Source organism: Passer montanus, unplaced genomic scaffold (assembly GCF_014805655.1).
Source record: "Passer montanus isolate IOZ18808 unplaced genomic scaffold, ASM1480565v1 scaffold101, whole genome shotgun sequence".
Lineage (NCBI taxonomy): Eukaryota > Metazoa > Chordata > Aves > Passeriformes > Passeridae > Passer > Passer montanus.
Window position 1 is genome coordinate 1,879,206 of NW_024356616.1, and position 25,520 is coordinate 1,904,725.

General features: G+C 49.7%; 1 protein-coding gene across 3 annotated transcripts in view; it reads left to right on the plus strand.

Moving 5' to 3' along the window:
• The window catches only part of AAK1 (AP2 associated kinase 1), a 55,604-nt gene that overhangs the window by 9,990 nt on the left and 20,094 nt on the right, over positions 1-25,520 (plus strand). For all 3 annotated transcript variants that reach the window (XR_005628330.1, XM_039716695.1, XM_039716704.1), the window contains exons 3-10: positions 10,658-10,776; positions 12,410-12,518; positions 16,287-16,429; positions 19,650-19,771; positions 21,115-21,196; positions 22,983-23,115; positions 24,154-24,257; positions 25,174-25,253. Coding sequence is in view for 2 of the 3 variants with exons in the window: in XM_039716695.1 (XP_039572629.1) it covers positions 10,658-10,776; positions 12,410-12,518; positions 16,287-16,429; positions 19,650-19,771; positions 21,115-21,196; positions 22,983-23,115; positions 24,154-24,257; positions 25,174-25,253 (892 nt within the window). In the remaining variant the exon portion in view is untranslated. The remainder of the gene's footprint in view (positions 1-10,657; positions 10,777-12,409; positions 12,519-16,286; positions 16,430-19,649; positions 19,772-21,114; positions 21,197-22,982; positions 23,116-24,153; positions 24,258-25,173; positions 25,254-25,520) is intronic.

Genomic DNA, 25,520 nt, shown 5'->3' on the forward strand with positions numbered 1-25,520 from the left:
TCCTCTCCTGCCTGATTCACAGCTTCCTTGCCTTTCCAGGGGAGCTCTTCAGCTGCCTGCAGTGGCTGCAGCTTCTTGCTGGCTTTGCAGTTCCAGCCGTGCTCACTCAGCCCGTCATGCTCCACAGCATGTTGATGCCAGTGCTAATTTCACTTGGAGATGAACAAGGGCTCAGATGCTATTAGCAGCTGCTGGGAATAATAGCAGCTGAAATGTGCTTTTTAAAGGGCTGACTGATAACTAAACAAATGATTCTTTTAAAAATTTTTTAAGCCGTGAGTTATTCATGACCCATTAATTTTTATTTTTTTTTCGAGCTTACAGTGAAAGTTCAGGGACTAAAATTGTTACAATAGAGAGGGACTGAGTCTGCCTTGCCAAGTAATCTATTTGGAGGCAGCATGTCTTGCCATAGTAATAAAACACTGCTCTATCAGCTTGGGTTTTGCAAGTCTGCCTGTCAGAGAGTAATGGAGTGGATGCACAGGGCTGTGCACAGAGCACATGCCCAGCAAATCTGCCCACGTGAACACCTAAACGTGCTTCCTGCTGTGACAGCCAGCACGGTGCCAGCGCCTCCAGTGAGCTGCTGTTTGTTATGAAATTGCTGTCACAAATACTGCAAATACTGGGGGACTTTAATGCCCCTGAGCTGGGGTGTCTGGGCTGCTCTTGGAGTGCCAAGCTCCTGCTGCCCTTGGACTGGAGCTTCTGACAAGAGTGTGGGTTTAATGCACAGCCTGGATCTTGCCCAGTGATTATTTTAGGCTTTTAAAATGCTGTTGCATGGCAGAGATTAATTTCCTTCCCCTTCTTTCTCTGCTGTGTTGTGATTTACAGCTTCCTGTTTTGTCCTTCTCCATGGACCTGGCTGGGAGTTGTGTGGGGAGTGAGGTGTCTCCTAGAGGTCTGTAATGAGTTGGGGCCCTGAAACATGCAAAGAAATGAAGCTGAATGGTTTAAAATCAGCTTTAATCTATCAAAATAACCCCCTGAGAAGTGACAAGAGGCAGTTATGCTTTTCCCACGTTGTCCATGCAATGAAGATGCCTATAACTGTATAATTATTTGTGTCTGTTTGCCATTGTGAGCATCACAGCTGATAGACTGAATGTTCCCTCCCAAAACTGCCACAATCCCTAGACAACCAGTCTTGCTCTCCTAAAAATAGGAGAGGCAAAGGCTGTGCTGCTGTTGTGTGAGGTTCCTGGCTGTATTATTTTGCACAGTTCAGGCACTCCTGGCTGGGGCTGCCACACCAACATTAACCATGGTCAGGTCCTGCCTATTTAAAAGGAGAGGGTGGAGCTTGTAAATCTAAATCTGTTCTGTCATGGCCTAGATATTGCAGCAGTGACATTAAGCAAGGGCCCTATAATTATGTTGGTAATATTGGATAATCACATTAGGATTCTCAGCTATGGTAAATCTGTGTAGGGCTGACTATGGCCCTGCTTTCCCCGGGCTGAGAGTGACCCATGAACTCTGTGGAAGCTTAAGCCTTTGTTTTACCTGGGGAGAAGTGCTTTGCTCAGATGTGCTGGATGTTCTGTTAAAGTTTTCCTGGTGGTATTTAAAGCACAAAGCTTAAGCAGTGCTGGAAATGGAAGAGCTGCTGCTTTCTGGAGCTGGAGTGAGAAGGGTTTGTGATCAGCAGGGCTCTGCCTGGGCTGTTCTGCTCTCTTGGGAGCAGACCTTTGCCCTGATGATGGCTGCTGTCTCGTGGACTTTGGAGGTATATTTAAAGCTGGTTGTTTAATTTTTTACCCTTTTTCTTCCCGCCTCTCACTGAGTCCCAGCTGCATTTTGTGTGGGCAGGTGCTGGGCTTTCCGTGCCTGGAGAGCTCGCTCAGCCTGAGGGATTTCTGCTGGCCAGCCTGAGCTCCTCTGCTTGCTGCTTCCTTGTGGAAACTGTTACTGCTGTGCAGATGGACTTTGTGCAGGTCAAATTCTTCCCAGCTCCAATGTGAGCTCAGTCTGAGCTCCTCTCCTTGCTGCTTCCATTTGGAAACTGTTACTTCTGTGCAGATGGACTTTGTGCAGGTCAAATTCTTCCCAGCTCCAATGTGAGCTGTGTGTAGAATTTCTGGCTGCTTGGAATGGTGATTATTGGAAGGACAGTGCCTAACTCTGGGAGCTGTAGGGCTGACATGTATTTCTGTGCTATGGAGTACGAAGCAGAGAGTTGTTACCTGCCCTGCTCAGAGCTGCTGCTGTTGTGGATATGGTCTGGGTGGGCACAGAATCCACCTCAGTTTCCCAGCACTGCTTTCCTCTGGCAGCAGGATGAAGCCTGGGAAGCCCCAGCATTTGCTAGGAGAAAACAAGCTGAGCACATTGCTCTGCAGGGAGGGAAGGGCAGCTGGTGATTTGCCCAGCAAAGCTTGAATATTCTTCAAGAGTTTGTCCTATGCCAGGAGGATTCTGTCCTTGGCTGGCTTGACACACAACCTGTATCTGTGTTCCCTGTGTTTTTTCTTCAACTAAAGTATCACTAGAAATACAAAATAGCTGCATTTCCTGTCTGTTCACTTTAGCTCTGAGCCCTCCTGGCTTTTTGCAGTTATGATTGTTACAATCTTCTTTGGAATATGTTCACTATTAAATTCCTGATCTTGTTGCAAAAATACCTTTTTAGCTAATTTTCCATCTGGGGGGATGCAGGATTCAGCTGATTCTCCTGATACTGTGCACGTTTCAGGTTTCCTGTCATGAAATACTAGATGTCCTCTATGCTTTATCTAGGTGCTACTTTCCCTGCAGTTCTGGAGCTCTGATTGCCTCCTACAGCCACTTAAAATGGTCAGAACAGGGCTGAAATTTGAGTTACTGTGACCATTGCTCCTTACACAGACGAAGCTCTTTCAGCTGGAGTTAGTGGTGTGCCCTTTCTTTTTTGCCCTCAAGATAAAACTTAAATGTTCAGACTATTTAATTGGCGGTTGATGTTTCAAGATCTGATTTGATAAGTTTCCCAGAGCAGTTCCAGCTCCACTCCAGGGTGAAACCTTTTAAAATGCTATTTAGGGGCAGTGGAATCAGCCCAAAGGAACAGACAAGGCCACAGCTGGTAGCTCAGTGAAGCACCCAGATTTTTGCTTGGTTTTAGTGTGTTTAACTCCCTGTTCAGGTGAGTTTGGTGAGGTCAGGCACTGAGAGCTCCTTGAAATACTGCTCTGGGAGATGCTGGGCCAGGCACTGTTATGCTTAGATAAGACAAGGGACTTAATGCAACAAAAACCAAGTAAGTAAAGCTTGTTATTTCCTTTGAGGTAGAAAATCTGGGCTGAGAGAGGCCCTGTTTAATTTAGTGTTATTATCTGCTCTTCTCAGCTGGGGAGGCTGTTGGCAGGACGTGAGGGTTTGTTTTGTTCTTGTTCAGAGCTGGGCTCTGGTTTATAACACACATGTACACAAACACATGCACTGTTTACAGACATTTGGGTGTAGTAAGACCAGGAGATCCACATTCAGGCCCTCCTGGAGCAGAGCCTGCTGCTCTTGGTGTGTGTGGTGTGTCCTGAGTGTCACCTCTGTCCCCAGTGCCACCTTCAGACAGTTGTGCAGGTACCCCTGTGGGTCTGTGTGTGAGCCTGTGGCTGACACACCTGGCAGTGCTTTGTGCTTCAGCGTGCTGACTGTTGACACAGTTACCCCAGGTGCAGAAAATCCTGGTTTTTTCTGGATTATGGGGAACAAACACTGGTTTTGTCCATGTACTCCTGAGAGGTGATGCAAGCCTGTGCCTTGGGACAGACTGTGTGTTTTCTGTGCCTGCAGCTTGAGGGTGAATAATCTTCACTTATATGGCTATAAAATGACATGTAAATACCCTACTGTAAGCAGAGGATTATGGAGTTGGGTGGGAGAGTGAGTCACAGGCACTAATTAAATCCCAAACCCCAAGTGTCGTGTCTCTCCAACTTGTAGTACTAAAACAACAAAATGCAAACACAAAGGAGAACATCAGTACAGCCACCACTGCTCTGAGCCCTTCTGCTGCTGGATCATCTGGAAAAGACTCTGGAGAGCATCCTTCCAGGAGGCTGTGGAGGAAAGATGGGTTACAGCTACACTTGGGGAAGAACTTGGGGTTGAAATCCAGAGGAGATTTTTTGGTGAGACGTCCTGGTGGTGACAGGGTGACAACAATTGCTGCAGAGCACGTGGGGAGTGTGAGCAGAGTGGAGAAAGAACAGCTTAGGAGAGGTGCTGGGAGGGACTGTGGGCAGTGTCAGTCACCAAAAATCCTTTGTGGTACCTGGCAGTGCTGGGAAACCTCTAAAAGCATTTCTTCCTGTGGACAACGTGTTCTGGAACAAGGTGTCAGGAGAGGGTGAACCTTCAGTCCCATGCTGTTGGGGTGACTTGCTGCTGTCTCTGACCAGGAGATGCTGTGGTTTGAGGGGTCAGCCCTGGGCTGGGACACCTGAAGGTGCAGGTTTTGCTTTCTGGAGCCAGGCTGCAGAGCTCCTGTGTGAGAGGAGGTCTCGGGGAGGGGAGCTGGGTGAGCAGGGCCTGTAGCTCACCCTGCTGCTCCCAGTGGTGTTGGCAAACTGATCCAGATGTTCTCTGGTCAAGTTCTAAGTTTTTTGTTAATCACAGGTTTTCCCTCCACACTAACATCCTTTTTAACACCATGGCTTGAAGAGCAGAGAAATTACTTACAAGTTGCTTGTGTTTCTGACTGTCTCCATCCAAAGGAAGGGTGAGAAGAGATAATGTTCCAGGTTAAACTCAGTAAATCATGGATTGTACCAGTTGTCTTCACTTCTTTTGGTGTTTTCATGATCTTGGATATTACAGCCCTAATGCAAAGTCTGCCTCATTACTGTGCCTTCTGAATTATGCCTCAAATGACTTTCAGAAGTTGTATTTTTCTGTAAAGATGTTAATGCTGACACACTGTGACTTGAAAGGTGTTGCAGATGCTTCACAAAGCAGAAAAAGCAATGTGCAGTGATCCTGTTCATTCCAACCCCTCGTTACGTATCACAGTAGAACACTTGACAGTGCTGCCTCTGGTTTGTGGGCACATTTAGTAATAACAAGGAATAATGCTGGAACAGAAAGCTTAATTTGGAGTGAAATATCCTGTCCTGGAAACAAAGAGCTCCAAAGTGGCATAAAACCAGGGAAAATGGGATTTGAATTGGTGTGTTTTCAGCAGGTATGTGCAGCAATACCCTCCTGCTGGGCAATGGAAGAGTGGAATAAAGGCAGCAGAAAGAATATATTGGTGCAGATTAATAGGCACAAAAATAGCTCTGTAATCCTAATGCAAATCATGGGGAGCTATTATTGAGATAAAAAGCCCATATTAAAATACACCAGCAAATATTTACTTGTGTGGAGGGTCACAGCAGAGCGTGGCACGAGGCAGGAGCAGTGGGGCTGCTTCCCTTGGCTCTCCTCCCCATCCCTGCTGGCTTTGTGGGACAGCATGCTGCTTTTTGGAGGAGCTGCTGGGGGGTCTCCTTGAGACTCCTGGTGGGCTCCCAGTGGCACTTCCAGCAGTGTTTTTGGGGTCTCTGCAGCTCAGGTTCCCAGGGCACCTGGGTCTCTAGAAAAGATGCTCAAAACCATTGGTGCTTTAGGATCAAGAATCACATCACAGAATAGTTTGGGTTGAAAGGAATAACTACTGTGTGTACACAACTTGGGGAAAAAACTTTCTATTTTTATTTTTGAATGACTGTATGTTGCTCCAATTAGGAGCCAGAGGTGCAGGATGGTTTCCTCAGGACAGCAGCAGAGAAAAAATGGTTCTGGTGTTGGCAGGTGATGATGTCCAGTGATGGGTGATGTGCAGTGGCTGTGACAGCTGCTTGTGGCTCTGACTGGGGGAAAACCACATTTCTGTGCTTCAGTAAAGCTTTGGGAATGGTGAGCTGGAAACACCCCGTGCAAGGGAGTCACTGTGGTTTTCCTGTAGCTGGATCACAGCATCCTGACTGTGGGGAAAAAACAAAACCTGAGTGAGCCTGCCCTTGTACTTAGGGAGGTAAGTGCTAAGGAAGTTCTTCTGGCTGGTGAGATAAGGCAAAACATGACATAATTCTTGATGGATAAGGATCAGTGAGTATTGGAATTGTGCAAATGGAGTGGCTTTGTGCCTGGTTCAGCAGAGCACTTAAAATTAAGTGCCTGCTGGTACAGCTGCAGCTTAAAATGCCTCGCTGGCTGTCCCTGGAGGCTGAATGTTCCTGGGGCAGTTTTGGGGACATCTGAGCAGCACTTGGCTTCCCCTCAGCTGCACTGCTGAGGCACAGTGGGCTGGCTGCATGCAGAGCACTGGGTGGGGGGCAGCTGGTGTAAATTCCATGCTTGGTTGGCACTGCTGGCTGCAGGAGCATTGCAGCCTGCAGTCCAGCATGAATGCCTTGAAGTCAGCACAGCTATCTCCTTACCTCGCAGGAGCTGGGAGGGATCACGTGCAGCTCTCTTACCTGGTTTAGAAGTGCTTTCCTGGCTGTGAGGAGTTGTGCATCCTGCTGAAATTACAGAAGGGCTGAAAACATAACTACCAGAGCTGGCAGCTGGCCAGTGCCCTGACACAAACCTGCATGGAAAATTGCTTTGGCATCTGTAGTGACTGGAGATAATTGGAACTTCCCAGTATTTTTTCAGCTTATCCTAAAACCTTTTAGCAAGAACAACAGTCAGGCAGCAGTGTGTAGCAGGATAACCATGTTTCCATGCAGTTCAGGCAGGCCTGAAGTGCCAAAGAGACACAAAAAGAAGTTTCCCCAGAGAGACCCCTGTAGTGCTGGCTCTGAGCTGATGGTGATCCCAGTGCTGCCTGCTCAACAATATCAGTATGTCTTATGGGTGAGCACAGAAATAACTTCTCACGTTTTAGAATGGGAAGGGTATTTTAGTTTTTGCTGGCTGGTGTGGGAAGAGAGTTGAATTTCCTTCAGAACCTTAAATCAGAGGCACATGTGCAGGAGCAAACTCCTCTGAGGTGACTCTCAGCTCTTGCTCTTGTCCCTTCTGGCACTTGCAAGTCTCTGGATTTATTTCTTCTGTTGCAGCTGAAGCCTGCACTGGTCTCGTGCCTTTGCTTTCCACACGTGCACTGGAAAAGAGGATTTACCACAGAGATATGAGGATTTTCCTGGTGCCTGGAATCCTTTGCCTCTAAGCTGTGCCTGTGTGTGACCCACCCTCCCTGGGCACGTGTGGCACAGGCTCCTGAGCTGACCTGGCTGCTGGGAGCTGCTCAGGTCCCAGGATGATCATCTTTGTGTTGGAGCTGGCAGTGCCTGCTGTTGTCATGCTGCTCTCTGAGAAGAGGAGTAAATGGTCCTGTAATGTGCATCTGGCAGGGCTTCACCATAATTGCTTGGAAATTTGTCTTTGATCTGTTTCCTTTCAACTTCACCCGGATTTAGCCAAGTTGGGGGTTGGACTGGAATAATGAGGGAGAAATTGGTTGTGGTCTGGAGCTCTGGAGGCTGAGGAGGAGGTGCTGGTGGTGTAGATGTGCAGTGGGCAAGGAGGAAGGGTTAGGCAGCTGTCAGCAGTTAAAAGATAAGGTAAATGTGTGATTTTCAGCACGATGCTGACAAAAACAGAAAGAAAAAAACAGTGAAAAACAGAGTTCAGATGGGTGACACATCTGGGCAAAGCCTGGCTGTGGAGTGGGCAGTGACCTGGCAGGGCTGCAGCCCACAGGAGACCCACCAGCCTCTGGGAGCAGCCCCTGCTCTGCTGGAAGTGCTGGGTGAAAGCAGCTCTGGAATCCATCAGAAGGTCCTGGATAAGCAGTGTTTGGTGAAGGGAGCTCTGAAATCCATCAGAATTTGAACCAGAAGAATCAGAAGTTCCTGGATAAGCAGTGCTGGGTGAAGGGAGCTCTGGAATCCTTCAGAAGGTCCTGGATGAGCAGTGCTGGGTGAAGGGAGCTCTGGAATCCTTCAGAATTTGAATCAGAAGGTCCTGGATAAGCAGTGCTGGGTGAAGGGGGCTCTGAAATCCTTCAGAATTTGAATCAGAAGGTCCTGGATAAGCAGTGCTGGGTGAAGGGGGGTCTGAAAGCCTTCAGAATTTGAATCAGAAGGCCCTGGATGAGCAGTGCTGGCTGCAGCCCAGTTCTGGGTAGCTCAGCCCCTCCCTGGGCTGGCTGCTGCTGCCAAGGGACACTCTGGGCCATCTGCTGGGTCCTGCTGCCCTGTGCTGTCACACCTGAGCTGTGAGTGCTCCTGAGGAGCACAGCTCCTTCTCAGCTCCTTTGTGGTGTGCATTTGATGGCCACAATTGCCAATAAAAGGGTTTCAGGTCCTTCAGTGCTTCAGGTGTGTTTGCACCTGCCCCCAGCCTTAAAACTCTGCAGGTTTTGTGCAGTGCCACACTTTGTGGCCATTTTCTTTGTCTCTGCACAGTTCCTGAGCAGTCAGCAATGAACATTTTGGGGTTGGGGAGGTCTCTTCCCCCTGAGCTCCTGGGATGCTGCATCTGTGTTCTGCCTTGCACAGAGTGGAGTTTTCTGTGCCAGCTGGCCTGTGCAGGATGTGCATGTTCTAACGAGGGTGCTCTAATGGAGGTGACTCTGTTAATTAGCCCAGGATCCTGGTAGAGGGAAGGGACCTGTGAATGAGGCACTGGCAGGGGGTCTGAAGAGGCTCCAGTCCCACTCAGCTGAAGCAAAGGTTTGGGAGCAGGAGGAGCTTCTTGAGCTTAGTGAAGCTGCTTTTTTTTTTTAAAAAAAATAAGTTTAATTCATGTATTTTTGCTGCTCAGCTCGTGTTTCTTTCTGCTGAGCACAGCACTGCAAACAGAGATCCCATATCCTGCTGGCCAGAGCTGGGGAAAGGGAACTGAGCCCCTGCTCCACCCCAGGGGCTTCTCCTGCTCGTTTTGGGGGGGAGGGAAACCCAAAAGTGTTGTTATTACCAAAACCAAAATTGGGACTGTAATAAACTTTGAAAAAACAGCTCTGGGTTTTCTTAGTATTTTTTTTTCTCTAGTATATTTTCTGAAATCCATGGAAATACTGTATAGAAATTTTTAAAAAATTATTCCAAGCCTGATCTCTGCAATAATTCTGAAAAATATAGGCTGTTAACAACGTAGGGGTTGGGAAAATTGTGTTGGGTATGGTCCCTTATTTCTTTCTGGCTCTGTTGTGGGTTATAAGAAGGGGAAGAAAAATCAGTGCAGTGCTGTTCCTCTTTTCCACAAGCACCCTTTGGGCTGAAGATTCACAGCGGGATGTGCAGATTTGTTCTCCAAAAACGAGACAAATGTGGCTGGGGAGAACAAGAAGGCTACTGCTGTGGGTTCAGAAGCTCTTAAAAATGACTTGTAATTTGAGATCCTCAACTTGAGGCAGCTCCAGGCAGAGTCAGGGTTATTTTTGGGTCTGAATTGAGCTCTGTGCACGGAGGCCCCTCCAGAGCTGCGAGGGGGCTCCAGCAGCTGTGACGTGCTGCATCCCAGGGCCATGTCCCACTTTTCTGAGTTTGAGTGTCCATTTTGCAGCCTGGCTGTACTTTTGAAGACCTTTAATTGAAGTCTTGATGATGCTTTTTTTTTTTTTTTTTGGTGGGGAGGGAATGGAGCAGGAATGTTTTTTTTTTTGTTTCTTCTTTCTGTCCCATCTTTCTGCTGCATCTCTGGGGCTGTTTCTAGAAGTCAGTGGGGCTTCCTTGGAAAGGCTGCTCTAGTTCTGTGGCAGACAGAAGAATCTGTGTAAAACTGAGGGGTTTGCCTGCCAGGAGAGATTCCTGCTGAGCAGTTCCCGTGCTGGCAGGTGAGTTACCTGTGTGTGTAACTCCTGTGTTGAGGTGGAAGAGGAGCTGTAAGGTCATAAAAAACATTGAAAACATAAAAGAAAGACGTGTGCAGTGTGAGGTGCTGCTGGGCTGTGGCATCAGCAGTGTCACTGTGCCTCCCTTGTCACTTGTGGCTGCTTGGATCTGTGCCACTCTGCCCAAAATCATTCCATCTGCAGAGCCAGGTGTGAAACTTCTGATGCCTCTACCCCTCCATCCTCCTTCAGCCTCCTATTTCTGCCAGGACTACAAATGCAAACTTGTGTATTTGGATGGAGAGCTGACAGAGATGAAAGGCTTTCATCTGAAACAAGTCAATTTATCCTGGGAATCCTGACTTTACTAATAGCAATGACCACAGAATGAATTGTGGGTTTTTCCCTTGTTCTTCTGTCCCGATTTAAAAGCATTAACATCAAACTGCTTGTGGGAGGTGTTTCTTCTGCTTCTTGCACATATCAGCTTTGTAATGGAACTTAGATGCTTCAAAGTTGCAGAGCCTTTTAAGCTGAGGCCTTTGGTGGTTCAGTGGGTGATCTGTAGCTCTGATTTCTGCCCAAGGCAGCATTGCTGTCCTTCAGCTTTCTTCTTCATAATGGGAATTAATGGAGCAATGAAGGACTGTCTGGCAGGATCAGGAACTGGTGTAATTGCTTGTTTTTATGGAGATGTTAAGTGTTAACTTCGTTGCCATTAATTGAAGATTACCCCTTGTGAGTTCCTAGAGATAACTGTCCAGGGAGAGGGGCAGGGAAGGAGCACTGCCACCATGGGAGCTGCTCAGTGTCCCCCTGTCCCTGCTGCACCCCCTGGCAGGGCCAGGATTGGGAGCAGAGAAGTTTTTTGTTAATGATTTTGTGATTTTGTGTCCTCCCTAGGTGGCTTTGCAATCGTGTTCCTGGTGAGGACGAGCAATGGGGTGAAGTGTGCCCTGAAGAGGATGTATGTCAACAACGAGTACGACCTGCAGGTCTGCAAGAGGGAGATCCAGATCATGGTGAGTGCCTGCTCTGTGCTGGGCCAGGCTGCAGTGCAGGGCTGGCAGCCCGGGCACCTTCTGCTTGGGAGCTCTGTGGCATCAGGGCACAAATGGTGTGTTTTCCTAGCAGAAATGGCTTTTGTGTGGGAAAACCTGACCTCTGGAGTTGTGTGAAGATCTGGTACTGACCTGTTTCAAAACTTCCTGTCCAGTGGACAAGGAAAACCTGAAAAAACCAGGGAATTCCAGGAGGGGAGAGCTGCATGGCTTAATGGGAAAAGGAAGGGCTGAAGGATGGCTGGGGATGTTGGAATTCAGTCTTGCAATCTTCAGTTGAGATCTCAAGACTTCAGCCTTTTAAACTCAGTGAGAAAAGGCTGATATTCTGATACCTCTGAACTGAAATCAGTGCATGAATGGCAGACCTCCATCCTGAGATAAATCTGTATCACAGCATCTTCTAATCCTTTGGGCTGGGCTGAAGGTTATCTCTGCATCGCTGAGGTTGGTAGATTAAAACACTATTTGTGGGGTAGCTGCTGCCAGGGCTTTTGAAACGTAAAATATTTGTAATAAGCTCTGGGATGTTTCTCTAGATTATTGGACACAGGGATTTATATGATGGGATAGCTATTTTTAATAGGTGTTTCAAACTTAGCTTCCCTAAACAAAGACAAAATGGAGGTGATCCAAATAGATTTGCCTAATCTTGTTTGGTAAACATAGAAGTGCCACTTTTGAAGTTGTATTCAAAGATACTGATGAGCATTTAGAGCAGCTGCCAGGTGGGGAAATAAACATAAAATTCTCATTTTGTGAATTTACCACACGAGGCACAGGTTTGGGGTGGATGTCAGAAACTCCTACCTGTAGCAATTCTGAGTGTGATTTCTGCAGTGGCTTTAAATTAGGTTAATACCTTTTAAGTGAACTGCTGTAGTTTGTGATAGTGCAGGGAAGCTTTGGGCTACGAGGGAAAAGGTGAGATTAGATCTCACATCAAAGCTTGTTTACTTGGCTTTCACCTGCTGCTGCTTTCTCTTGTCTCCCTGTCTTTGGTGCCTTTGGAATGGTGGCTCATGGAAAGTGAGGATGAGGAGGGTCCCTGGTGTGGATGGAGATGGTCCTTGGTGTGATTTGGGTTGGTCCCTGGTGTGATTGTGGCTGGTCCCTAGTGAGATTTGGGCTGGTCCCTGGTGTGATTGTGGCTGGTCCCTGGTGTGATTTGGGCTGGTCCCTGGTGTGACTGTGGCTGGTCCCTGGTGTGATTGTGGCTGGTCCCTGGTGTGACTGTGGCTGGTCCCTGGTGTGACTGTGGCTGGTCCCTGGTGAGATTTGGGCTGGTCCCTGGTGAGATTTGGGCTGGTCCACGTGTGGATGTGGCTGGTCCATGGTTTTGGCTGCTCCATGGTGTGATTTGGGCTGGTCCCTGGGGTGACTGTGGCTGGTCCCTGGGGAGATTTGGGCTGGTCCCTGGGGTGACTGTGGCTGGTCCCTGGGGAGATTTGGGCTGGTCCACGTGTGGATGTGGCTGGTCCATGGTTTTGGCTGCTCCATGGTGTGATTTGGGCTGGTCCATGGTGTGATTGTGATTTGGGCTGCTCCACGTGTACATTTGGCTGCTCCACGTGTACATTTGTCTGTCTTGCAGCGGGATCTGTCTGGCCACAAGAACATTGTGGGCTACATCGACTCCAGCATCAACTCCGTCAGCAGCGGGGACGTGTGGGAGGTGCTGATCCTCATGGACTTCTGCCGTGGTGAGTGGGGCTCTGTGGGGCTGCTTGTGGGTGGGCTTGTCCTTCTGTGCCTCCAGGAACCTTGCACATCTTCCTTTGGGAAAAAGAGCTGTCCCTAAGCTGCAGGAAGGTGTTCTGAGCTGAGCAAAGCCAGGAGTGGGCTCTGTTGACTCTGCCAGTGGCATTGGTACCATCTTTGCTGCTGCCCAGGGTGGTCCTGTACCCTTCTGTTGTGAAGGAGAACCCTTAAATACATCTTGCTGTTGTCTTTAGAATGCTCCACACAAGAAGTGGTTCCTCTTAAAGCAGCCAGGAATGTAATTTTTCTTCACTTTAGTCTCATTGCAAGCTTTGTTCCACATCAGCCTGGCTTAGGATTGTTCTGGAAGAAGCAAGACATGGATAATGGGAAGCCAAAAAGCATTCCTGTTACCTCTGACCTTTTTGCTTGGCTGTCTGTAGCCAGACAGGCTCTTCCAGCTGTGCCAAAGCTTTGATCTTTGTGGTTGGAACGTGGTGTTTGGAGCATGATGCATGTGCTGGGCTCAAATGCTTCTTGCAGGAGAGTGCCCAGCAAATTAATGTTTTGGCCAGGTGACTTCAGGAGCCTGTGGCTGGTTTGGATGGTGGCAGCTGAGGGAAATGGGTATTTTTGGACCTGTCTGGCTTTGAACTGAAAAGCAGTGTAGCATTTACACACCTGTAGATGTGTGTAAACAGGCCCAGTGCAGGCTTCTGCTCTGCCACGTCCTCTTTGCTGCTGTGTTTTGCTGCAGGAGTCTGGCCTGCCTTGCCCTGGGTTGTTTGCTGGTGCGACCAAGAATTTTTGGGCAGTTTTGGTGAAGGAATCACCCATAATATCTCTTTAAGCTTCAAGCTAAGCATGACCAGTGCTGGCAAATCCCTGCTCAGCCCCAAGTGCAGAGCCCAGTGTGGGGGAGGTACAAACCTGAGCTGTTCACAGGCACCCCCCAGCTGCAGTAGCCACATTTTGGGCTGAAGAAGAAGTAAAGCCCATCTTTCTGAGGAGTTTCCTTCCATCTGGAAGGAGGTGGCTTTTCTCACATGGCTCTTGCCAGATGCTGTGGTGCTGCCTGCAGCCCTCCCCCTGCAATGGTTGTTACACACTGATTTTCCCTTGTTACTTTCCTTTTGTGGCCGACACTTTCCAAACCAAATCAGTGCCTTTGTGTGCAGAGCTGCATTCATTTTGGGTGTAAAATGTTCACAGCTGTAGTATTCATTAAACTGAGCTTTTCTTTCCTACCACGAAAGTTTTCCAGCAATTGTGATGTGGAATGATGCAGTACTGCTTCACCAGAGCTTCAGAAAAGAGTTTTTCTCTGTCTGTCTAGGGCGTTTAGAGGAGAAAAAACCCTCAGGATTGTTTTGGAAAGGCCTTGACAGCAACAAAACCCCAAAGCTGAGACAAATTCAGGACTCGTTCATGAAAACTGGCTTTTGTTTGTCCAGAGTTTCCCTTGTTACAGATGGATTTTTAATTCTTTGCAGTCAGCAACTTCAGCCAAGCCACTTAACATGTGGGTTTTCTGAGTGTCTCCCTTCCTCCCTCCTCTTGCTTACGTGAGGCAGACTGATCTGTGGGCTGTGGGTGCCCCAAATGCCTCACTGTCCCTGATGTCACTGGGGACCCAGAGCTCAGTGTCCCTGCTGGGGTTTGGGATGGTCAGAGCTGTGTCCCTGCTGTGACTGGGGATGATCAGAGCTGTGTCCCTGCTGTGACTGGGGATGGTCAGAGCTGTGTCCCTGCTGTGACTGGGGATGGTCAGAGCTGTGTCCCTGCTGGGGTTTGGCACCCCACACCTCACTGTGCTGCTGCTGTGGTTTGGGATGGTCAGAGCTGTGCCCCTGCCATGGTTTGGGATGGTCAGAGCTCTGTCCCTGCCATGGTTTGGCACCCACACCTCACTGTGCTGCTGCTGTGGTTTGGGATGGTCAGAGCTCTGTCCCTGCCATGGTTTGGCACCCACACCTCACTGTGCTGCTGCTGTGGTTTGGGATGGTCAGAGCTCTGTCCCTGCCATGGTTTGGCACCCACACCTCACTGTGCTGCTGCTGTGGTTTGGGATGGTCAGAGCTCTGTCCCTGCCATGGTTTGGCACCCACACCTCACTGTGCTGCTGCTGTGGTTTGGGATGGTCAGAGCTCTGTCCCTGCCATGGTTTGGCACCCACACCTCACTGTGCTGCTGCTGTGGTTTGGGATGGTCAGAGCTCTGTCCCTGCCATGGTTTGGCACCCACACCTCACTGTGCTGCTGCTGTGGTTTGGGATGGTCAGAGCTCTGTCCCTGCCATGGTTTGGCACCCACACCTCACTGTGCTGCTGCTGTGGTTTGGGATGGTCAGAGCTCTGTCCCTGCCATGGTTTGGCACCCACACCTCACTGTGCTGCTGCTGTGGTTTGGGATGGTCAGAGCTCTGTCCCTGCCATGGTTTGGCACCCACACCTCACTGTGCTGCTGCTGTGGTTTGGGATGGTCAGAGCTCTGTCCCTGCCATGGTTTGGCACCCACACCTCACTGTGCTGCTGCTGTGGTTTGGGATGGTCAGAGCTCTGTCCCTGCCATGGTTTGGCACCCACACCTCACTGTGCTGCTGCTGTGGTTTGGGATGGTCAGAGCTCTGTCCCTGCCATGGTTTGGCACCCACACCTCACTGTGCTGCTGCTGTGGTTTGGGATGGTCAGAGCTCTGTCCCTGCCATGGTTTGGCACCCACACCTCACTGTGCTGCTGCTGTGGTTTGGGATGGTCAGAGCTCTGTCCCTGCCATGGTTTGGCACCCACACCTCACTGTGCTGCTGCTGTGGTTTGGGATGGTCAGAGCTCTGTCCCTGCCATGGTTTGGCACCCACACCTCACTGTGCTGCTGCTGTGGTTTGGGATGGTCAGAGCTCTGTCCCTGCCATGGTTTGGCACCCACACCTCACTGTGCTGCTGCTGTGGTTTGGGATGGTCAGAGCTCTGTCCCTGCCATGGTTTGGCACCCACACCTCACTGTGCTGCTGCTGTGGTTTGGGATGGTCAGAGCTCTGTCCCTGCCATGGTTTGGCACCCACACCTCACTGTGCTGCTGCTGTGGTTTGGGATGGTCAGAGCTCTGTCCCTGCCATGGTTTGGCACCCACACCTCACTGTGCTGCTGCTGTGGTTTGGGATGGTCAGAGCTCTGTCCCTGCCATGGTTTGGCACCCACACCTCACTGTGCTGCTGCTGTGGTTTGGGATGGTCAGAGCTCTGTCCCTGCCATGGTTTGGCACCCACACCTCACTGTGCTGCTGCTGTGGTTTGGGATGGTCAGAGCTCTGTCCCTGCCATGGTTTGGCACCCACACCTCACTGTGCTGCTGCTGTGGTTTGGGATGGTCAGAGCTCTGTCCCTGCCATGGTTTGGCACCCACACCTCACTGTGCTGCTGCTGTGGTTTGGGATGGTCAGAGCTCTGTCCCTGCCATGGTTTGGCACCCACACCTCACTGTGCTGCTGCTGTGGTTTGGGATGGTCAGAGCTCTGTCCCTGCCATGGTTTGGCACCCACACCTCACTGTGCTGCTGCTGTGGTTTGGGATGGTCAGAGCTCTGTCCCTGCCATGGTTTGGCACCCACACCTCACTGTGCTGCTGCTGTGGTTTGGGATGGTCAGAGCTCTGTCCCTGCCATGGTTTGGCACCCACACCTCACTGTGCTGCTGCTGTGGTTTGGGATGGTCAGAGCTGTGTCCCTGCCATGGTTTGGCACCCACACCTCACTGTGCTGCTGCTGTGCCCTGCAGGGGGGCAGGTGGTGAACCTGATGAACCAGCGCCTGCAGACCGGCTTCACCGAGAGCGAGGTCCTGCAGATCTTCTGTGACACCTGCGAGGCCGTGGCCAGGCTGCACCAGTGCAAGACCCCCATCATCCACAGGGACCTCAAGGTGAGCTGTGCCCCCAGGGCTGCAGCAGGGAGCTAAGGTGCATCCTCCTGCCTGTCTGCCAGCTGCCCACGCTGTGCTTCTGCTGCTGGTAATGAGGGAAAGTGGGCATAAACACACCTCTGCTGGGAGATAAAAAAAGAAATGAGCCTCTCACTGCTGCTTACCATATGTTTGCCATCTATAAATCTACTTAAACACAAATGTTTGTGAATAATTGTGGCTTGCACACGTGCCAGAATGTACCTGATGAATTATTCACAGTGACCTGAAACACTGCTTATTTAAGGTAGCTCAGAAAATTGTTTCCACATTAAAAGAGCACTTCAGAAATGTTGGCCTTGGGGCAGGAATGCTTAGGAGCTTTTGAAAGTGGCCTCTGGAGCTCTGACCATGAAAGTGTGTTCTAAAACTCTGTGTGCTTAGCTGGGAACAGAGCTGGGCCAGCTTGGGGAAAATCCCCCACCTGTAATCCAGCAAACAAAAAGATGTTCCCTTTGCTCTCAGCGAGCTGGAATGAAATACTCAGCCAAGAAGGAGGCTGCTGCGTGCATTTGAAGTTCACATCTGCTCTGTGGGGCAGGTTCTATTTTCAGAGCCCTCACAGATGTTTGTTTGTGCCACTGGCCATTGTTTTACATGCCACGTGTACCAAGGAGAGCCAGGTAGAGCAGGGGAAAACATCCTCAGGGTTTGGTGTGCTGTGGCATGTTTGAAATGACAGTGATGCCACTCTGTCACTTTGGATATGGGAACAGCTCCTGTGTCTCTTCCCAGGGGTGATCTCTTACCATTCTGAGTCCTGGATTTAGGGCTGTAAAGTCTGTGGGCAGCTTGCAGGAGTTTGTCTAGGTCAGAAAAGCAGGGTGAGGACCAGGAGCCTCCCCAGCTGACACTAACCCTGCCCTTACCTTTTTGGTGAATCCCTGGGGGGTTCATACAGAACAAACTCAGTGTGTTGCAGGGGAGTAAATCTGGGACATCTGTGCTGGATTAGTGAGTTGATCTGTGGTGTTACTTTCTCCTGAGTTGCAGTTGAAATGGGCTCTTGGGGCTGGTGTCCAGCCTAGGCCAGGGGAGGTTTTGCAAGGCTTGACTCTTGGTAAGCTGTGCCCAGAGTCAGGGTTGGCTCTTCTCTGCTTGGAGACATGTTTTCTGCTTGAGCAGTGTATTGTTTCTGTCATGGTGACCTCTGGGCATCTAAGCACTAACACAGAATTCATATTTATATCTATTTTGACTTTATTTGTGTTAAAATGTAACACTGTCAAGGGGCAGTTGCAGAGCCAAGAGAGATGAAGGGCCAGAGAAGTTCAGTACAAGTCCTGGGTGTCAGGAAGGACACGTGGGTGTTTTCTTGGGGTGAATATCACCCTGCTGAGGAGGGGGCAGATGTTGGCTTTGCAGGCAGCTGGGGCCTGGAGGCCTTTTTTGCCTTCCAGCTCTTTGATGCTGCTCTGGAGCTGGAGGTTCCTGCCAGCAGAAGGGAGGCTGTGAATGAGCTTTCAGCCATTCACACAAGTGCAGCTGGAGGAGTTTCACTGGCCCCTGGCTCTGATTTTGAATTAACCCAGAGGCTTTGCCTGGAGCAGAGCAGCCTCCTGCTGGCACAGCCCCCAGCTGCTGAGAGGTGACCAACAGCTGGGGACAGCAGCACCTTTACCCAGCAAAGGGGACATGGCACTTGAGTGGGGGCACACAAAGATCCTGTGTCACCCCCTGGGTGTTTGACCAGAAGAAGACACCTTCATACTCCTTTTAAAGCCACTTTTCTCTAGCCTGGCAGTGGTAGCAGTAATTTCTTTTGCTGTGTTTATTTTTTTCCTTCTCCTGGCCTTTGCTGATCAAACCTGGCTGCTGGATGGTCCTGTGCTGATGTCTAACAAACCTTTCAGGGTGTCTGAGTGAGAAATCAGGCTGCTCAGGCAGATAAAGAGGGAGGACTCTTGGGAAGTGTTGGAGGAGTACTTGCAGGGAGCAGGGAATAACAGGGCCAGTGTTGATGTGCTGGGGAGAACATCTGTGTGCAGTGCTTTATTCAAAGCAGATGGATGGCACAGGGGAAGGGGCGTGTTTAACCCTTGGTTTCAAGCCAGCCTTCTCCCCCTCAGCTGCTCTAATTTGGCTGCATTTTCTGATGCTTAAAATGCTGACTCCTTCTTTTTCTTTCCTTCTTGTAAAGACCATCCTTGATGGGGAGCTCTGCTTCCAAAGGGTTTTGTTAGCAAACGCTTATGTGGTGATTTTTTTATTTATTTTGAGCTCTATGAGCAGTGTGTTTTATCTCGGTGTTGTATCTGAGCATTTGACACTGATTGAAGATAAAGACATGAAAAATGGTGTGTTCCCTTGAGAGAACATGCTGTTAGTGCTGCTGCACAGATGAGGAGTTGGAACACAGGGATGCTCTGCCAAAGCAAAGATCTGAACACAGGGTTTCACACATTTAAAGTCAGTGTTGGAACAGGCAATTTCCTTAGGTGGGTGCAAGGTAAGAGTTTTGTTAATGCACAGTTGTGAGTGTGGAGGAGAAAAGGTTTCTGCTGCTTTTATTTGTTTCTGTGGCCTGATTGAAGGTACCAAATAATATTTGAAAGAAGGGGTTGTCCTCAGCAGCCTGGGGGAGCCTGTGCTGCTACAGCTTCTGTTTAGGGACTGTGGGCACCCAGCAGACTCTGAGAGCAGGCAAATAAATGTGAGCATGAGCTGAGGTTTGTTTGGATTGAGACCCTCAGGGACAGGTGAGATGCAGGCAAAGAGCTGCAGATGTGTTTTAATTTTATAAATATGGAAGTGTGTGTGTTATTTGTTTGCCTCTCCCATAGACTGTGAGGAGTTACAGCCCTTTGTAAAGCTGGGACAGCTTGGATTTCCTGTCCCCAGTTCAGATGCCAGCCCAGGGCCACAGTAGCTCAGGAATATTGAGCTCCAAAGGCACTGAAGTCTTACAAGAGGCAAGGAGATGTGCTTGCAGGAGGAGAAGGGAGGGGTGGCAGGATGGAAGGCAGAGTTACAGCTGTGCTTCCATGATTTGATGTCTATTTTAGGAGATGTGACAGTTTTGATGCCTGTTTTCTTTGCTGTCACTTCAGGCTTTAGTGTCAGATATGTCTGATATGTCTTCAGGCACTTAAAACCTTGACTCATCTGAAAAAAAAAACCAAACCAAACTGTGAATATTTTTTTGTCTGAGTGATTCTGTGTCTGTCTGTGATGCTCCCAGGTTGAGAACATCCTGCTGCATGACCGTGGCCACTACGTCCTGTGTGACTTTGGGAGTGCTACCAACAAATTCCAGAACCCTCAAACCGAGGGGGTGAATGCAGTCGAGGAGGAGATCAAGAAGTGAGTGTGCTTTGCCTTTCCAGCTCAGCTGTATTTGTGTTTGAAGGGTAATTTTCTCTTGAGCTGGGCTTGGTTTTGCTCAGCCTGTTGCAGCAGATTGGCTGTGCTGCATGGCAGTGTCTGCTGCAGGTGAATGAGTGCCCTGGGGAAGGTGAAACAATAAATTGAGCTTGATGTAATTGCTTTGGACCTGAGATTAATGCAGAGCAGCAGCCCCACCTCGGCGAGGCAGTGACCTGTTCTGTCCTGTGCAGGGTCAGGCTGGCTGTCCTTCATCTGTCTTGGCTTCACTGAGCTCCAGGCTGGGCTGGCACAGTCCCATCCTGGCTGAGCTCCCTTCCCCACGGAGCTGGGCACTGACTGGGGCTGATCCCAGGAAATTCCAGCTCCTGGAGGGCTGCAGTCCAGCTCCTCCTCCTGCCCCACACACTGCCAGCTGTCCTGGCAGCATCTCTGGTGCCCCTTGGTGCTTTTTAAAAGAGGGTTCACCTGCAGTTCAGTGAGCCCTGGGTAGGGGTGGAGCACACTCCAGGTCCTTGGCCTTGCTTTAACAACACCCTGCAGACTGGCCACTGCTGTTAGCACAGTCAAGAATGGGTACAGATGCCTTTTTGCTGGGATTCAGCTACACCTGCCTGGATTTCCTAGGCTTGTTTGGAGTTTTCAGGCTCCTAATCCAGCCTTGCAGTCCCCTTGGAGTGCCCTACTTGTACACTTAAGCCTACAAAACCTTTGCCTTTGGCAATGCTTTCCTGTGATCAGGGTAAGCAGCAGGCAGCAATGACAGACCTGCTGGCAGGAAATCTTATCACAAGAGCCTCATAATCTGTGGAGCAGTTTGCAGCTTTTCTGGTTGTTGTGATCTGTTAAGATGAGGCAGATTCTCACTGTGCTTTGAGGCACACAGTGACCCATCCCTTGGGATCTGAGCAGGACTCCTGGTGTGGAAATCTTCTTTTTAGGAGCCACATATCCAACATATCCAGTCCCAATCTCTGTAATACAGTTGGCCACAGCCCTGCAGTGAGGGCATTGCAGGGGACATCTGATTACTGACCTTGTTAATGCTTTGAATCCTCAAATGTTTCTGTTCTTAACATGACTGCACATTTTGTGGTGAATTCTGTGCTTTAGAGAGGATTGTGGTTACTATTTTGGCTTCCCAGGGGTGGTTTATTGTTTGAGGTGTGTAGCAGGTGATGCTGTTAGAACATTTTTCCAATAGATATCTTTAGCATCCTTTTCCTTAAAATGAATAGGGAAAGAATGAATTTGGGATTATTTGGGAATGTGCCATGCCTGCTATCCCCCTTTTGAAGTCCCTGATCCACCTTTCCCTGCAGGTACACGACGTTGTCCTACAGAGCACCAGAGATGGTGAACCTGTACAGTGGCAAACTCATCACCACAAAAGCAGACATTTGGGTATGTATGCAATCCCCTGGGCATCCTTTCACTGCCATGGCATGGAAACAGGGCTGGCCTGGTGTTCTGGGAGCCTGTTCAGTCTCTGAGTGCAGAATTCCTCTGAGGAGCTCCTGCTGAGAAGGGAGGCTGGTGCAGCAAACCTGTGTGCTCCTCCTGTGTGCTTTCAATTTAGAGATGGGTGAAACTCCAGGGTTGAATGGGGCAAACCTGATTTTGTATCATAAGAGTTAAACCAGAAAATTCAGGGTGTTGTGGTACGTTGTGCCTGGGCTGGGTTGTTGGTATGTGGAATCAAAGTTCTGGCCAGAATTAAGAAGAAATCTGAGAAAATGGCCCTGCCCCAGCAGCAGCAGTGTGCCCATCCTGTGTGACACAGGGCTGAGTTGTCAAACTGGCCAAAGGCCAAACTTCTGCACTGTTTCTGGTGGCCAGGGCAATCCTGCCATGCTCTTCATGGTGGGAGCAAAATCCAGCTGTGGTGGAATCCATTCCTGGCTCACCTGGTCTCCTTTGGGTGGGACAGAGGTGAAAAAGAGGCTGTGCTGTTTGGAGTGGCAGTTCAGCATTTTAAAAGTGTTTCAAATGCTAATTGGGAGCATGTTTTGTGTTTTTTGGAACCCTGAGCTAGGAGGTAACGTGGCAGAAGCAGAGAAAGAGAGTTTTGATCTATGTTCAATAGTTCTGCATCTACAAGAGGGAGGATTGCTGGTGTGCCATGTGCTGAAAGTCCCCTCAGTGAGCAGCTCCTGAGCAGGGGGAGCAGGTTGAACCAGGGGTCTGTGGGGTCAGCCCTGCACTGGGAAGGGTCACTGGCCTGGAGGCCCCAGCTGTGCCCGTGGCAAAGGACCCACTGGACAGTGGGAAGGGCCCCAAAGGCAGCCAGAGGAGAACCAGGATTTGCTCTCCTTCCTGTGGCAGTGTGGAAAGGGGAGATCCAAAGGCTCTGCTCCTCCTGGCATGGCAGGAGTTGTGTTCCAGTGACACTTGGAGCGTGTCCAGAGCAGTGTGTGGTGGTGGGGCCTCAGCTTCCAGGCCTGTTGCAGTGCTTGTCCTGCTGGAAACCTCCCTTTCCCTGACACCTTATCAGGGTTGCTTTAAGCCAGTGTGCAGTTTCATTGTGAAATCCTGTGACAAAAGAGACGAGAACCTTATCAGGGTTGCTTTAAGCCAGGGTTGCTTTAAGCCAGCGTGCAGTTTCATTGTGAAATCCTGTGACAAAAGAGACGAGCTGATGGTGAGTTTCTTAGGATTAGGAAATGTTTCCTGCTCCCCCCTCTGAGGTGGTGGGAGTGTTTCATAATTAGGCCTTTGTGCAAAAACTGTTTTCTTCTGCAATAGGTGGTGGCTCTTGGTGCCAAAAGCAGCGTGGCAGTAGAGGGAAGGGTGGCAGAACCTGGCAGCCTGCAGAATGAGCTGTACTTCCCTGGCATTTATTTATAGCACTCGAAAGGTTGTTTGGACTTAATCTTGGAAACAGTTTGGGTTTCTCTTTGTCAGAATGGATGTATTAATGATGGTGGTTGCCATTTATTTGTGCTGTTGCTTTGCTCTTTCCTCACAGTGTGTGGCAGGAAGGGTTCAGTGACATGCAGGGTCGTGTGATGATGAGCAATCCCCCAGATCAGTCTGATGAGGGAGAGCTCTGCATCTTCATCTTCATCTTCCCCTGGAGCTGTGCTGTCCCAGCTCCCTCACAGGGTGCTGGGGCAGGCCTGACACCAGCAGCACCCAGGACCCTGCTGGGCTCAGTGTGGTGAATCCCTGCCCTGTTCTCTCTCTGCAGGCCCTGGGCTGTTTGCTGTACAAGCTGTGCTACTTCACCTTGCCCTTTGGGGAGAGCCAGGTGGCCATTTGTGATGGCAACTTCACCATCCCAGACAACTCGAGGCACTCCCAGGACATGCACTGCCTCATCCGTGAGTGTCCCCAGGCTCTGCTCCTGCAGCTCAGCCACGAGTTCCTCTCCCTTCCAGAAGCTTCCCTGCACACTGAGGTGGTTAAAGTGATCCTGGACTGGTTTAGGAGATCACTCCTGCAGTGAGATTCCTGTCTGGCCAGGCTGTGGAGCTCTGTGGAGCACACACTGCAGTTTGGTGTGAGTCCTGCAGGAGCTTGCACAATCAGCCTGTTTATGCAGAAACGTATTTCTGCTGTAATAAATCTGTTTGGATAGGGAACTGAAAAGATCACAGTGACTTAGGCTAGTGATAAGAATTCATCTCCTGTAAACTGGGCAACAGAACTGAAATGATTTATAAATATCCCACTGACTAGAGTGAATGTGTAATTAAGTGTACAATGCACTACTCTTGGCAAAGCTGGGGCAGCTCTCTTGTTTCCAGCACAGCTTTTGATTTTTTTTCCCTTTCCCTAGCCACAGTCTTGACTCACACAGAGTTGGATGTGTTTGCAGAGCAGGCTGGTATTTTCTTTGCTGATGTGGGCTGTCTGCAGTGGTGCCTGTGGCTGCCCTGTCTGTGCCCTGCTGGCACACCAGGGCTGGATCAACCCTTTTCCTGTGCTTCACCTAAGTGCCCAGTCCCACCCAGTGCTGTTCCCTGGCCAGGCAGCATTTCCCTCCCTGCCCCAGAGGCTTGGGTAGCAGCTGCAGGTCCCAGCTCTGGTGGAGATCTGTCCTGGTCCATGCTGGCTGTGCTGCCCTGTTCCCAGCTGAGCCCACAGCCCTGCTCAGCCTACACTGCTTTGGAGGAGGCAGGACTCTGTTAACACCTGGTTGTACCAAATGTGGAGTTGGTTGGGTTGGAGGGCCCTTAAAGCCCACCCAGTGCCACCCCTGCCGTGACAGGAACACCTCCCACTGTCCCAGCCTGGCCTTGGGCACTGCCAGGGCTCCCCACCCTCAGCACAGAAAAGTCCTGTGCTGGATCAAGTGTGATGTGCTGCCCTGTCTGTGTGTCCTGCTGCTCTGATCTCTGCATCTCCATCTCTCCAAGGGTACATGCTGGAGCCAGACCCTGATAAGAGACCTGACATTTATCAGGTTTCCTACTTTGCTTTCAAACTGGCCAAGAAGGACTGCCCAGTGCAGAATGTGCAGGTGAGCAGGGGGGTGGCTGAGGGGGCTCTGGGGGGCTGCTGATGAGCACTGAGCATTTCCCTCTGTTCTTTGGTTGTGCCCCAGTCCTGTCATTAGGAGGCTCTTGTTTGTTCCTAACAGTGCAGTTTGGTTTGGATTTTTTGGGGTCAGAAACCAGGGTTTCTCATTCTGTTTGTCCCTGATTTACCTCCTCACCCAGTCACCAGTGTGAGGCCAACCAAGAGATCTTGTGCATGTGAACGTGGAAAATTAGGCCATGCTTGGGAAGCCAATTTGATTTCCAGGCACCCTCATCATAGCATGTGTCATTTGGCCTGCACTTGGGTCTGAGCACAGCAGTTCTGGGACTTGGCATTTGAGCTGCATCAGACCTTGCACAACCATCTGCCCCTTCTTGGTGTGTCTTCAGAGACTTCAGATGAAAAATAGAGTTGACAGTTATTTTCTTATGTTGTTATGGACACTGACAGACATTTTATTTTGTTGTTTCTACATAAATAGAAACTTAGGGGGTTTTCCCCCATGTTCAGGTGCTTAATTGTGGTCTTTATGAATAAGAGGTAGTTTGGGTTCTATTATGCCTGTGTTTTTATAGCATCATTAATGAATTTTGTCACTACTGTCCCCTGGTTGTCTTTTAAAAATAGCATGTGTTTTAAACATTTGTGCTGTGGAGCTTTGTGTTCATATTCCATGTTCAGTGGTCAAAAAGCTGAGCCCTCTTTTCTTCCCTTGTAAAGACTCCCCCAAACTCCTGTCTCCCCATGACATGAACCTCGTGGTGTTTGTTATGTGTCCACATGAGAAGTAATTGCTTTGGGGATCCCCAGATCTCCCAGTTTTATTGTGATGTTTTTGCACATTATTTCTGACTCTGTTTTCTGCCCTCGAAATACCAAATTTTTGGGATCTGCAGAACTCTCCAATCCCTGCTAAACTCCCAGACCCAGTTAAAGCAAGTGAAGCTGCTGCAAAGAAGAGTCAACCAAAGGCCAGGTAACCCCACCTGCTTTTTACTCCCTCTTTTGTTGCCTGTTGTCTCTGCTGTTATTAGCACAGGTGGATTTAGCTGCTTCCTTCAGTTGCCACGTGGTGACTGAGCACAGTTACTGTCCCTGACTCAGAAACAACCTGATATCAGGTCCATTAGTTAACAATTTGGTATCTCCAAACCACAGCAGGCTGGGGGCATGGCTGCTCCTCTCTCTTGCTGTGCATTTCTGGAGCTCAGTAAACATTGAGCACAGATCAGGAGAGCTCAGT